Source organism: Poecilia formosa, unplaced genomic scaffold (assembly GCF_000485575.1).
Source record: "Poecilia formosa unplaced genomic scaffold, Poecilia_formosa-5.1.2 Scaffold2, whole genome shotgun sequence".
NCBI lineage: Eukaryota > Metazoa > Chordata > Actinopteri > Cyprinodontiformes > Poeciliidae > Poecilia > Poecilia formosa.
This window is the reverse complement of record NW_006799941.1, coordinates 6,839,879-6,852,318: the sequence shown is the minus strand read 5'-3', so window position 1 is coordinate 6,852,318 and position 12,440 is coordinate 6,839,879. Positions and strand designations below refer to the sequence as shown.

General features: G+C 39.3%; 2 protein-coding genes across 3 annotated transcripts; both read left to right on the top strand.

Annotated features, from left to right (window-relative positions):
• The first annotated feature begins 318 nt into the window (after positions 1-318).
• Positions 319-6,799, top strand: LOC103138237 (proline-rich transmembrane protein 3). Of its 2 annotated transcripts, none has more exons than XM_007552359.2 (3): positions 319-848; positions 1,583-2,038; positions 3,518-6,799. In XM_007552359.2, exons 2-3 carry the CDS (start codon positions 1,606-1,608, stop codon positions 5,158-5,160), a joined length of 2,076 nt encoding a protein of 691 aa, XP_007552421.1. In that variant the 5' UTR covers positions 319-848; positions 1,583-1,605; the 3' UTR covers positions 5,161-6,799. The 2 variants fall into 2 exon arrangements, with proteins under 2 accessions (XP_007552421.1, XP_016527454.1); XM_016671968.1 differs by having other exon boundaries at positions 319-867.
• A 351-nt stretch (positions 6,800-7,150) lies between these two features.
• LOC103138229 (uncharacterized) lies at positions 7,151-11,634 on the top strand. Its single transcript, XM_007552348.2, has 6 exons — positions 7,151-7,442; positions 8,625-8,735; positions 8,821-8,939; positions 9,024-9,174; positions 10,148-10,269; positions 10,346-11,634. Exons 1-6 carry the CDS (start codon positions 7,229-7,231, stop codon positions 11,165-11,167), a joined length of 1,539 nt encoding a protein of 512 aa, XP_007552410.1. The 5' UTR covers positions 7,151-7,228; the 3' UTR covers positions 11,168-11,634.
• Positions 11,635-12,440: the final 806 nt, after the last annotated feature.

Sequence of the window (12,440 nt, the reverse complement as noted above, 5' to 3'; positions counted from 1 at the left end):
TTGAAATTGCAGTAAAATGTGGTTCTACAAACCACAGGGGACCAGGCCTGAATGAAAATGTATGCTGCATGTTTCATATTTTTATTTGCAAAAAATGTTGAAAACTTAGCATTATTTGGCTTTCAAAATGTGCTTCTGTGTGTTGGTTTACCAAATAAAATCCAAATAAAGTATATTAAAGTTTGTGACTGGGACAAAAAACAAACTGCTTTCATATCAACGATAGAGGACACTCAATTAATTAGCAATTATGTTTTATCACACAACACACAGACCATCCTCAGTCCATAGTCAATTCCAGGTTGTGTGTGTAAATAATAGTTGTCATAAATTGAGCATGTGCTCGTGTCTTCTTGGCTTCACATCATCGCCTCATGTGACTCGGTGCCACTGTAAGGATCTTAAAGTAATCCCTTTGCAAAGGGATTTACCTTCAAACAAATGTTGTAAAACGTCAGGTGAGGCTTTTGCAGGCTCTCATTAATCCAGAAGAAAGAAAAAAGCTATAAATTGTATATTGCAAAAAACGAAAAAGCAACTTTTTCAGCTGATTTTCATAGACCTTTTTTTTTTTTTTTTTTTTTACATTTCACAAGCAGCTGCAGCTATTCAGGTCATCCTGGACGGGAAAAGGCCAAGGAAGCAGCTGGTGCAGTAAGAGGACTAAGACATCGGCTTGAAAGGTTAGACGTCTGCGAGCGTGCCTCTAAACCCTCTGTTCAGTTTCTGTGTTCAGTGAGACGTTTATGTTCCACGGTAGAAATCAATGAGAAGCCCTGCAGCAATAAAGATGGAGCACAACGACTGAAACCCTGAAGAGGAAGGCAGAGGACTGGCAGGAGCAACAGGTACCTCTGCAGTTATCATGTAGTTTTTGTTTTTAGGTTATTTTGTTCTTGCAGCTGAATACTGAAATGTGTGAATAATAAATATTTTATTTCAGATTCTGCTTTCAAAACACTATTTTGTAAATGATTAAATGCTAAATTGAATGGACAATAATCTCAGCTTTTTTTTTCTTTTGGATACTCAGTATTTAATCTTATTCTACCTAAACTGTAAGTGTTTAAATTTATAATGCAATCTCAACTGCTGTTGGATCTAAAAGTCAAAGTACCTGATTATGTTACAGTAAGAAGTTGTAACAGCAGACGTAGTCATTATAGCTTTTATTACACATTTTTCACAAGAGACGCAAGTGTCATCACAACATTTATACCAAACAGCACAAATAGTTCTGAGTCATACTGTGAACCTTTATGTTTACTCCTTTTTCTATTTTTTTATTTATTTTTTTTGCTGGGTCAAACCGTCTGCAGATGCTGTGCGGATTGTAAACCCTTTGGATTACTCAGGGAATTACAGGATTAAAACACATGATCATCTTGGAGATCTCTGTTTAAATGAGTCTTAACCTTTGAAATCTTTCTACTGTCAACACATTGGCAATTATCCTAAATAGTATTCTGTAAAACACTTGTTCCTCATGAAAATAGGCTTTTAATTAAGGATGCTTTCAAAAATAAATTCTCTTAAAGATGTGATGACTAATACCCAGTTCTTTTTTGCTTTGTCTCCACAGACCGTGGCTGTAAATCAACAAAAATGGGTCTCTCAACTTTTCTTTTCGTCGCTCTAACTGCATCTCTCTGTTCACCTGGAAGTCTCACTCAGACTTTGGGCACATTAGCCGCCTCTGATACGGTTGAAGCAGCTCAGAGTACATGCGGAAACACTGACAGGCTGAAAAATGTAGCCGGCGGAGATACATTTGGTTCAGAGAGCCTTGTGGAGGGCAGCGGACAGACTGCTGACATCCTGACTTCACTGGAGCTCAGCAACGAGGAGACTGCAGTCCGAAAGGAGTCTGAGCGGCTGAGCAATGAAAACCACTCAGGAACTGGAATCACATTAACCACAAGACCAGCACTAAGTGTCTACAACCAAGGAGCAGACGAAACCAAAGACTCAGTTCCAGGATCTGAACGCTCCACTGTGATCTCTGAGGGCGAGCCTTTGGATGATGACTTGCAGAAAGGTAAACTTGATTTAAACTCAAACACATTATAATCTCATTTTAATCCTTCAGATTACTAGAATATGTTTGGCTAGCATAATGTACAGTTAAAACCAGATATTTACAGTCATATTCAGTAAATTGAAATATTACTTAAAAGTTGATTTATTTCAGTAACCCCAGTCACTTAGTAAAACACATTATATAGATTAACTACACACAGATTGATGAGTTCAAACCTTTGGTTTCTGATCAATTTTAAGCATTTTCAATGAAAACATGAGATTTAAGATTCAAATATTACATCAGACCAATAAAAAAAACCCCAAAAAACATTTTAATATAGAAATGTGAGGTACTTTTAGTCCAACAAATTGGAATGGATTTTCTAATTTAGTAAATAACTGTATGTTGAAAGTTATAACCTTTTTCATCACCATCTGACATGGACTCAAGTTGAATTTGTTTTTTTATATTCGTTAAGATTACCAAAATTATTAGAATTTGCTAAATGGCAGAATAATTATATGTTCTTAAGACATCTTGATTTTTACTGTATGTAAAAGCTTACATACAGTGTAAACCATGTGGTTTAATGTTTTAAAGTGGCCGTCAGAGGAACCTAATGTCAGTTTCATCTGAACTTCATTAGTGCCTCATTGGTGCGATTTGAATAACATTTATCCAAATTTTGTGGCAAAGTTACTCATGTCCAATAAACATGGTGGCTCCAAGTTGCAACGGTTACAATGCAAAAGGCAAAACTTGGTAAAGCAGTGGCACTGCAGGCGAGAAATGGAAAACTGAATGTTTTACTATGGCATGCTCAAAAAAGAAAAAGAAAATCTGTGTCGATATAAGTTAGCTGGAGATCAAATTATGTACACAGCTGTATCAGACGTGTAGAAAGCCAATGGTGGAGCACCGTTTACTTAAAGCTGCTTGTCTTCATACACTTTTGAACTGCAAAGCTTAAATACAATATTATTCTCACTGCTGAATTTGAGTGAGGCATTTGTTGGCACTGATTTATCAGCATTGATTTCCTTAATTTTGGGAGATCGGTGATCAACTGATACTTACATGTGAAGCTGATCTTATCCACTAATATTATCTACCTCAGCAAAGGTCTGAAAATCAACCACTGTCCTCTTCTGCTCTCCTGTCAGAGAGGTTTGACTGACAGACTGGCCCACCAGGTCACATCTTCACATTCACAGTCAACAATAGTAACCCTATTGTTACCAACTCATCAACTTTGTTGCTATATTTAGCAACATTTCAGATGAATCAGCCAAAATTGGAGTCAGTAGGTCCGAAAGGACCTACTGATCGGTAAAGATCAGTAGGTCAAGCTTTTTAAAGAACGGTAATCGGCGATCGTCCAGAAAACTGTAATCGGTGCAGCCCTAGTTGGAATGCAAATCAAGCTCATGGTTGTGAAAGGCCACTATTCTTTATCTAATTCTTGTGTAAAAATAAGACATCTCTCTCTTTCAGGTGAAGACCACTCCAGAATCCCAGTCCAAACCAGTGTGTTTACCTTCGTGAATAATCCCAGCTTGTCTGGACCTGGGAGCCCATGCATGCTCGGTGTCTCGCCTTGCACGATCTTTAACAGCTTCAATGGCACCAGCCTGCTGTGGGATGACATGAGCCGCACTCTGGCATTTGCTTGGGAGCTGCATGTCTTTGGATCTGCAAGCCTTTTCATGTTGATAACAGCTCTGGCGCTTTTGGGAATTGCTGGAGCGTGCACTCTTCCTCATACCCTTTGTGATGCCCTCACGCTTTCTAATAGTTTCCTTGCTGTAGCAGGTGCTCTGCGCACAACCCTCCTTCTCGTCGATCCTTATGGTACCCGTCAGATCCTGCCTCATGCCGCACTGGCAGCTCTACATAATATTCCTCTGCAGCTTCTTCTGTGGGTGCAGGTTGTCCTCGCTCTTGTCACGCTCCGAGGGATAAAAGTAACATCTTTCCCTTCAAAGCTGCACTCCCCATGGGTGGTTGGAGTACTCGGTATATCGCACTGCTCTTTCTTACTTTTAGCTGATCTGTACTCTTCAACCTTGCCCCCAGCTTTCCCTCTTTTGCTGCAGACTGCCTCCCTTTGCTGGGCTATCCCTTTCTGCCTGGGAATCCTCACCAAGTCCCTCTCCCACTCACAACATTTCTCCAGATCTGCTGTCCCACAGTGGGTTCCCTCTCACAGGACCGAGAGGCTCGGGAAGCGAGTAACAGCTGTGTGCGCCTTCCTTGGTGTGCTTTGTTGCACCATTCAGATATACACTGTTCTTTGGCTCTACGGGCTCCTGGGGAGCTGGAGGCACTTTAGCTGGGGTTGGTGGCTCAGTCAGTTCTGGGCCAGGATTTTTGAATTAGCATGGGGATTCTCTGTCCTTTTTCTTGGATCTTGGGTCTTCTGGACGCCATCTAAAGGCCAAGCAAGAGGTGTTGATTTACAGGGTAGAGATAACATGTCTAAAAAGGAAGTAAAGAAAAGCTGGTGGCAAAGAGTTTTGGTTAGCATGCGAAGAGGCCTGAGGGGAAAATCAGAGAAATCCTTGGAAGACTTAATGCCAAACAACATTGCAAAGCATAGCCTGTCTAGATCTGGTATCAGCAACAATGCACTGCATGATGATAAGCAGGCTCCCTCTAATCTGGACTACAGTTCTGATCCTGTTAGCATCAGCAGCTCTGACTCTCAGACTGCGCTGCTGTGGCAGAAAGTTGCAGAACGAGAATGTGTCCTCTCACTTATAGAGTTCGACATGCGACCCCCGTCTCCCATCAACCTCAGGCTCAGCATTGACAACGCCCTTTACCACGGGCAGCTCATAGCTGGGGCTGTCTTCACGCCTCCCCCTCCCTCTTGGACTCAAAGTTTGAGCACAGATGGAGCGAGGGGACCAACCACGTTTCCCCCAGCCTATGTCGGATACGGGTGGATGTTGGACACAGAGTCCATTTCTCCATCTTTAGACCATTTCCAGGCCAAGGAGCCAGCACAGTCAGTAAATGCCACACCAGATTTTAATAGCAGGACTGGATCTCCAGCTGCTGAACCAACGGGAGAACAATTTACAGGAGTGATGCTCCAAAATGACTGGTCTGATGACGACGTTACCGATCTCTAGGCTCATTAAGATAGAGTTTTTAAAAATGCTAAATAAATTTTTTTAAACTTACAGTGTTATGCTGCATTAAGTAAAGGTCTAATTTTGAATGAAAACTTTGCTAATTTCTAGGAAAGGCCAGTTTAGTTGTAATTATAACGTCAATATTTCTATAGATTTTTGATTTATTCTCTTAAGTCTTTTCTGGTGTGTTTTTATTTTAGGACACAATCTGAAAGGAGAGCAAACTACAAATGGACAGACTGTTTTTTTTTTTTTGCATAGTTTTACAGTTTTAGTTTATGTTATGTAGAACAGAAGAGTTTTTTTTTTATTAAGGTCCATCATATTTCTACACTATTTTGTATCAGATTTGTTTAGTTATAAATGCTGGAAGGATTTTATGTTGTATTTGCAAGCAAAGAAAATGAATTAAATACATAATGCCAAACTCGTTCAATGGCTATCAGTTTTATATATATATATTAAGCTCTTGATATCTGTTTGTTATTCTGAGAACAAAAGGATGCCACTTTGTGTTATCAGGGACTCTGGCTCACAGCTAACATTTCAAAGCATTTGGCCTTTGCTTTTCATCCTCAAGCATTTCTTCAAACAAGCTATTTATAGTTTTTAAATATTTTAAATAAGCAAGATGGTTTGCACACTGTCTCATTTGTTTCACCACTCCATGGGACGAAGGAGAAATTTCATTGACGTGGCTCTTCAACCAGTAAAACGCATGGAGAGGTTGGTGCAGAAGAGAAAATGTTAGGACTAATACAGCGAGTCTTCATAAAGCAAAATGTATTCATTGTTTCACATATTAAAAAACTATGTTATTAAAAATAGGATTCATCTGTAATTTTCATAAGTTCGATTTTTAGTAAACTGTACATTTTTAACATTTTGTTTGGTTGATTGATTTTAAAATGTACAAAAGAAACAAAAGTAAATGATGCCTTAAATGAACTTTAACAGTTCTGACACAAAGTCAGTCGACCTTGGAAAAAAACATTTTCACCTTCATCCCACTGGGCTCTCGCAAAGTTGTGTTCTCAGGTTATTGATGTCAACACAACTGTGTACCCCAAAAGAGTTAAACCTGATCATTTACATTTGCAGATGAAACCACAAAAGTAGTATATTCCTCATCCATAGGAATATTGAACAAAAGTGTAGGGAAGATGTCAAACAAACCAAGGCCTGAGTTAGGTGAAAACAACCTGCTTGTTCATGAGTAAAATGAAGAAGAGGATCATTCAACCACAGCTCATATTTTGAGAATGCTAATATAGGAAGCAATGTTTGTTATAGTTTTCTCTGCAATACTGTGAAGATTTTAATGCTGTTAGCTCTCTTAAATACTTCTGCTACTGCTGCTAAAGAGTGTTGTGCTCAGGCTGTGACCTGCAGAAACTGGAGTGGTAGCTCAGCTGCAGCATGACGGCAAAAGAAAACCATGCAGAGGAAACTGAGAAACAGAGAAGTTCATTCCCTCTGTAAATGGGTCTGTTGGATATTATTATAAAACATTATTGTTTTTATTTTATATGTTTGATCTTTTGTGTGTCTCTGTTTTTACATGCTTGTCTGTTAAAGATCCCAGACAAACACTATCTAATGTTTTTATGTGTTCAATAAATTGATGATAAATTCATTTGATTGATTGATTGATTCCATTTAAAGTTAGCCAAACTATCAATAATAATATAATATAATATAATATAATATAATATAATATAATATAACTCTGTATATCAATTCAAAATATCTTCATAACATAACAAAGTAACTGCAAAAATCACAAACATACATCATGTTTAGGTTGAATCTTAAACAACTCTCTCTCTTTTTAAATGTTATTTCTTAAAATTCAACAACATTTTATGTTTATTTTTTTACTACACAATATCTTAGTCGTGATCGTCATCACAGCACTGCAATACAGACAGGTGTGCTTTGTGACGTACCGCTGCCTGATTGGTTAATTAATTTCACAGTACAGTATATGTTCGGTCGTTGGACGCCACGGAGTTCCTGGCGATTAGCTGCAGTTTTTACAAGCTGTACAGTCTGAAGAGTTGTGATGCCTTTGAGGAGTATTTTGTCGTATTTTGCATTGACCATCGTCCTGAGGTCCTGCACTGTGTGTGCTGGACTCTCTGGTGAAGCGGAGGAGGGAAGACCTGCAGCAGTCCCAGGCAGTCATCACCTCAGCCGGGTGGGGTCTGGTCGGAAAGGTGAACCTGGTTCACTGACCTTCACATATGACCAAAAGGGAGACTTTAATTCCACCAAAAGTGAGTTTTATTAGCATATAAGTATATTCTTGCATATTTAAGGAGTTGTGTTGGTACGTCACATGACATGCTTTCAATCGTGTAGCATGTCAATTTCAATTATGTGATGACAATTTATTATGAAAAAAAGCGTTTTTTAATCTTTCACCATCGGGGTAAAATAAATTAATGCTGAGAACATCATGTAAATTAACCCTGGCAGAACAAATTTATACTTTATGATGCCAAATGTCTCGTTTTTGATGCAAGCATCTTTTCAATTGAGTTGCCATTCCCTCAAAAGGAATTTTATGGACTAAAGTACCACTAAATATATATTTTTTGTCATGATTGATTTTTTTAATAATGCATATTGTACCAGAAAAGCCTCATGTGTCCATCACGATGAAAATTAACTTGAGGAAGCCAGGGCATTTGACAAAATGTCGGTAACCGACTGGGATGTTAAATCAGGCCTTTTGTAGTCTGACCTAACACTACAGTCTGCTGCACATTTTTTATACAGCATTCATGTAAAATGAGCTAAACAAACATGCCTTGATGTCGGTCAAATGTCTCAAAAGCTTCAGGTTATATATTGCAAACTGTGTGAATAAATGACCAAACAGAAGCCTTCAGCCGCAGTTTGTACCATGAACTGGATAAAATAATAGGCAAATGTTTTTATTCTGCAAAAAATGTGTTTTAGTAAGACTCAAACACTGTTCCTTACCAACTAGTTTAGTTAGATGGCTTTGACATTTATTGTGTATTGTTGTTACAGTTATTAAGGGATTTGTCTTTTTATTTCTTAAAATGAAACATTTATTTGATCCCGCTGGTGTTACTGATCTCCTGTAACTTTGGAAACGCAATGCAAATGGCTGCTAATGAGCTGCAGAGAATTTCACAATCGGCGCATTCTGTATTTATTTTTTTTTAGCATATACAGAATATCGCTTAGTCTTTTACAAAGTTAATGTAAATATTTTCTAGATTTATAGGCCTGCATTTGAAGAATTTAGCAGAACTAATAGTAATGTGGAAATATTTTGTACTTTTTTTTTTTTGGAACTGTTTGCCTTTTAGCTATTTGACTGCTTCCCTGCTTTTTAATTAAATGAATAATGACACTTGGGTGTATAACTATAGCAAATCTACTTTGGGCAGAAGTCTTTGGTTTAATCTCTACTTGTGTTTTAGCGTTGCACTCTGCAAAGCTGAAGCGCCTGGCTCCATCGGTGCATTGCGGCAGCAACCAGATGACCCTCTCTGTCAAACGGAGAGGAACTCATCATTTTCTCATTGACAACGGTTGGTCCCTTTTTTATTTTGTAGAGTCAGAACTGCTGTTCAGTTTGCAAAAAGAAGATTAACATCATCTTTGAATTTCAAACAGGTGAGGAGCCCCTTACTCCTCTGTCCCAGATGCCCTCTACATGTGGCTTTTTTGTGAAGCGATCCCGCAGAGATGTGCAGTATGCGGCCTCCTATCAGGGCTGTCATGTTAACAAGCAGGTAGAAGTTTTATTCTACGCTGGGCCAGATTTTGTTAACATCATAAAAATAAGGTCAACCTTGCCTCGGGCTTCCTTTCCACAGGGGGATCAATATTCCTTACCACTGCGATTATGGGGCGAACCAATGACCATGTCCTGCCCTGGTATGTTGCCACTGCCCTCCATTTTCTGCTTTCCAGACAAGATGGTGGTGACGATTCGCAGTGTTCCAGCAAATGAACTCAAAGTAAAAGGTATGTTGTGTTTATAGCAGTGATTTGCAAAAATGGTTGTAACTTTTTGAATATTTTCATGTTGCAACCACAAACTTCAGTGTACTTTATGTAATATGTACACTGAAGTGTAATATGTACATATCGCATAAAATCCTCAGTGACAGCAATTGAGGATTTTATCTAAGAGGAACTCGTAGTAACTGTGGAGGAACTGCAGAGATGTGTTGCTCAGGTGGGAGAATCTGTTTATGGGATAACTATTAGTTGTGTGCTTCAATCTGACCTTTATGGGAAGGTGGCAAGAGGAACATCATTTATGGGAAAGCCAAAACATTTTTTTTTTTTTTTTTGCTGACAGTTGCTTCATGTGACTGAGAATCCTCTGGTCAGATGAGATTAAAATAACTTTTTTTGGCAAAAATGGAGAGAACTAATACTGCACATCACACCAAATATATTCCCCACAGTAACATGGTAGCAGCAGCATCATGCTGTGGGGATCCCCAATTTCAGCAGGGACAGGGAATCTGGTTAGTTGGTGGGAGGATGCAAGAAGCTGAAGGCGGCATAATCCTGAAAATGCATATTGATATTTTTGTAAATGCACCATAATTGTAGATTTTTCATCTGTCGTCTCTGGACAATCAGTAATTGCTCTTTCTAAAAACAAAGGTTATGCAAACAACGTTGAAAAGATTTTTCACAAATTTGGTTTATGCGAAGACTTGAAAATGTTTAATACTGACATTTATCCAATCAGAAGTTTGTATTGATTTGTCGTATAAAATCCCAGTGCCTTCCACTCTGGTTGCAATGTGAAAAGTTTACGGTATTTTGCAAAGCACTCTGTAGCCTTTATTTTACTCATTTTAATTTTTCAGGATGGAGGTTAAATGTTACCAGTAATGGACATTAGTTCTGTGCATCTAGATGAATCATCTTAGCTATTAAAACGCATTTGGCTAAATTTCTTGTGTTAAACCTGTTGCAGCGTCTGGGACATGGCAGCCTTTGTCATCGGCATGCAGCAGCTGCAGGCTGACTTTTAATGAGTCTTTTGGTGAACTGACGCTCATCGCACCTTACAACCAAGACTTGTGTGTAGAGGTCAAGGTATGATGAGGCCCTCTTGTGGTCAATCATGGAAACTGAGCTATAGATTCTCTTCTGATTGTGTCTTGTGTTGCAGGATGGGGAGTATTTACTCTCTCTTCAGTGGGCAGATTTTGAACTGGCAGCATCTTGTCCTCCAGTACCAAACTCTGACCTCACCACAGGAAGAGCTGCACCCTCTACTGACGGCAACGAAGCCCTGCAACTTCAGCTCCCTCAATTGCCAGTATTTTCGCAGTTCCTAGAAACGCAGTCAACACACAATCCTGGGCTTGTGGCTCCATTGCCGTTTTCCTATGTTGCTGCAGACTTCTCTGAAAACCAGAAGATGCCTGAAAATCAGAGCCCTCCTTTATTGCCCAACTTCTATTTGTTTCCTGGATATGAATCACCAGTGCATCCACATAGAGATGGAAATGCACACACAAGTCAACTCCGGTCACCTCAGACACCACTGTCTCGGTATCCAGTTCCACTTTTCCAAGAATTCCCCATGATGCCTGGAGTTTTTCTGCCAACAACCCCCACACCACTTCCTGCAACAAGCGCAGAGGCTGTTGTGACCACACCTGCTCCAACAGGGAAGCCTTCCCTGCAGCCAGAGTTTCCAGCGCTGCTTCAGTATCCCTTTGCACCGTTTTCTAAATACCCACAATCTCCACAGGAACAAACTGTGGCCAATGCAGAACCCAAACCACAGCATCTCCATCCTCAGGTCTTCCAGATCCCCATGTTGTATCCTTTCAGTCATCATTCCCAGTTACAAAATGCTCCTGCTCCAGTGGCCTCCACTGACCCACCTCCTCCTGAAAAGCTTGTATACCAACACCCTGTTGCACTCCCGTATATGTTCCCAAGCAGGTTTCCATACCTGCATTTCTTCATCCTCCAGCGATGACTTATTCACACCCAGCTCCATCAAGTCAGCAGCAGCATCAACCCGTCTACCACACCATGCAGGCTTTCTACCCGCACCAACAAACATCTGACCAGGGTTCTGCCAGAACTTCTCAGACCATCATGGATTGGGTTTACTGCCACTGATTTCTGCCGTGTCATCCTCTGCTGATTACTCGACTACTGAATAAAAGTGTTTGAGGTCAGACAGCTTGCAAGAAATTGAAAACAAAATACTTTCATCTGGAAAATAAATGTTGAAGATGCATTTTCTACTAACTTACTTTGGTCTGTTTTTTTTTTTTTAAATGGAAATCCTTGTATTTTCTAATGTGAACTTTTGCTTGCTTTGTGGGATTGACAAGATATCCCTAAATGCATTTAAATACAAGTGCATCTAATTGTACTGAAATAGTCTTAGGAACTCAATCCAAAGTCAAATTTGAATAAAGTTGATCTATATTTGCACCAGTGCACAACAAATGTCATCTCAATGGCCAAACTGACCCAGTTTGTATACAGACTGCTGAGTGTTGGTCACTGACCCTTTCAGAAGGGAAACTACAAAAGGCCAATACTGAGGCAGTGTGGGCATCCTGGACACGGCAGGCGTTCATTCTCATAATGTTGATGCAGTAAGTCATGCAAAACTGACCCAAATACTAATGTACATGATGCTGTACTTACTAAGGTGACACGTTTTTGGGTTTTAGTTGTAATTAAGATTAACGTTTATTTTCACAAGTTTCTGTTTGTGGATTGCATTACTGAACTTTTTGACTTTCTAATTTGTTGCAAATCTACTTGACTATCAAGGCTGAAGGGACCAAATGCTGACCTGGATGGAGTACTTCTCCAAGCATTTAATCCTTTTTACTTCCGTCTTGTTGCCGATTAGGGTTATAACTGTAAAACCCAGATAAGCAAACTGGACAGAAAAAAAATAAGCTTGTTCAAAAGGCCGACTGAAATAACACTCTAAAGTCAAGCCCTTGCTTTCGTTTAATTGCTCAGTTGAAAGGATACTTTTAAAATGTATCAACAGTTTCTCTCCTTGTGTATTTAATGTTTTTCACCTCTGAGCCACCATGATTATTCTCTCGGATCATTTTTGATCTTCCACGTGGAATATCAAATTCCAATAATGGCAGTAGCATAAAAATGTTACTCCTCCAATGTTTTTATGCTAATAAAGTGGAATGTATTTTCTTCAGATGTTTACACAAATTGTAACCCCAGAAAACATAAAATTCATATTTATCATAAAGCAATAA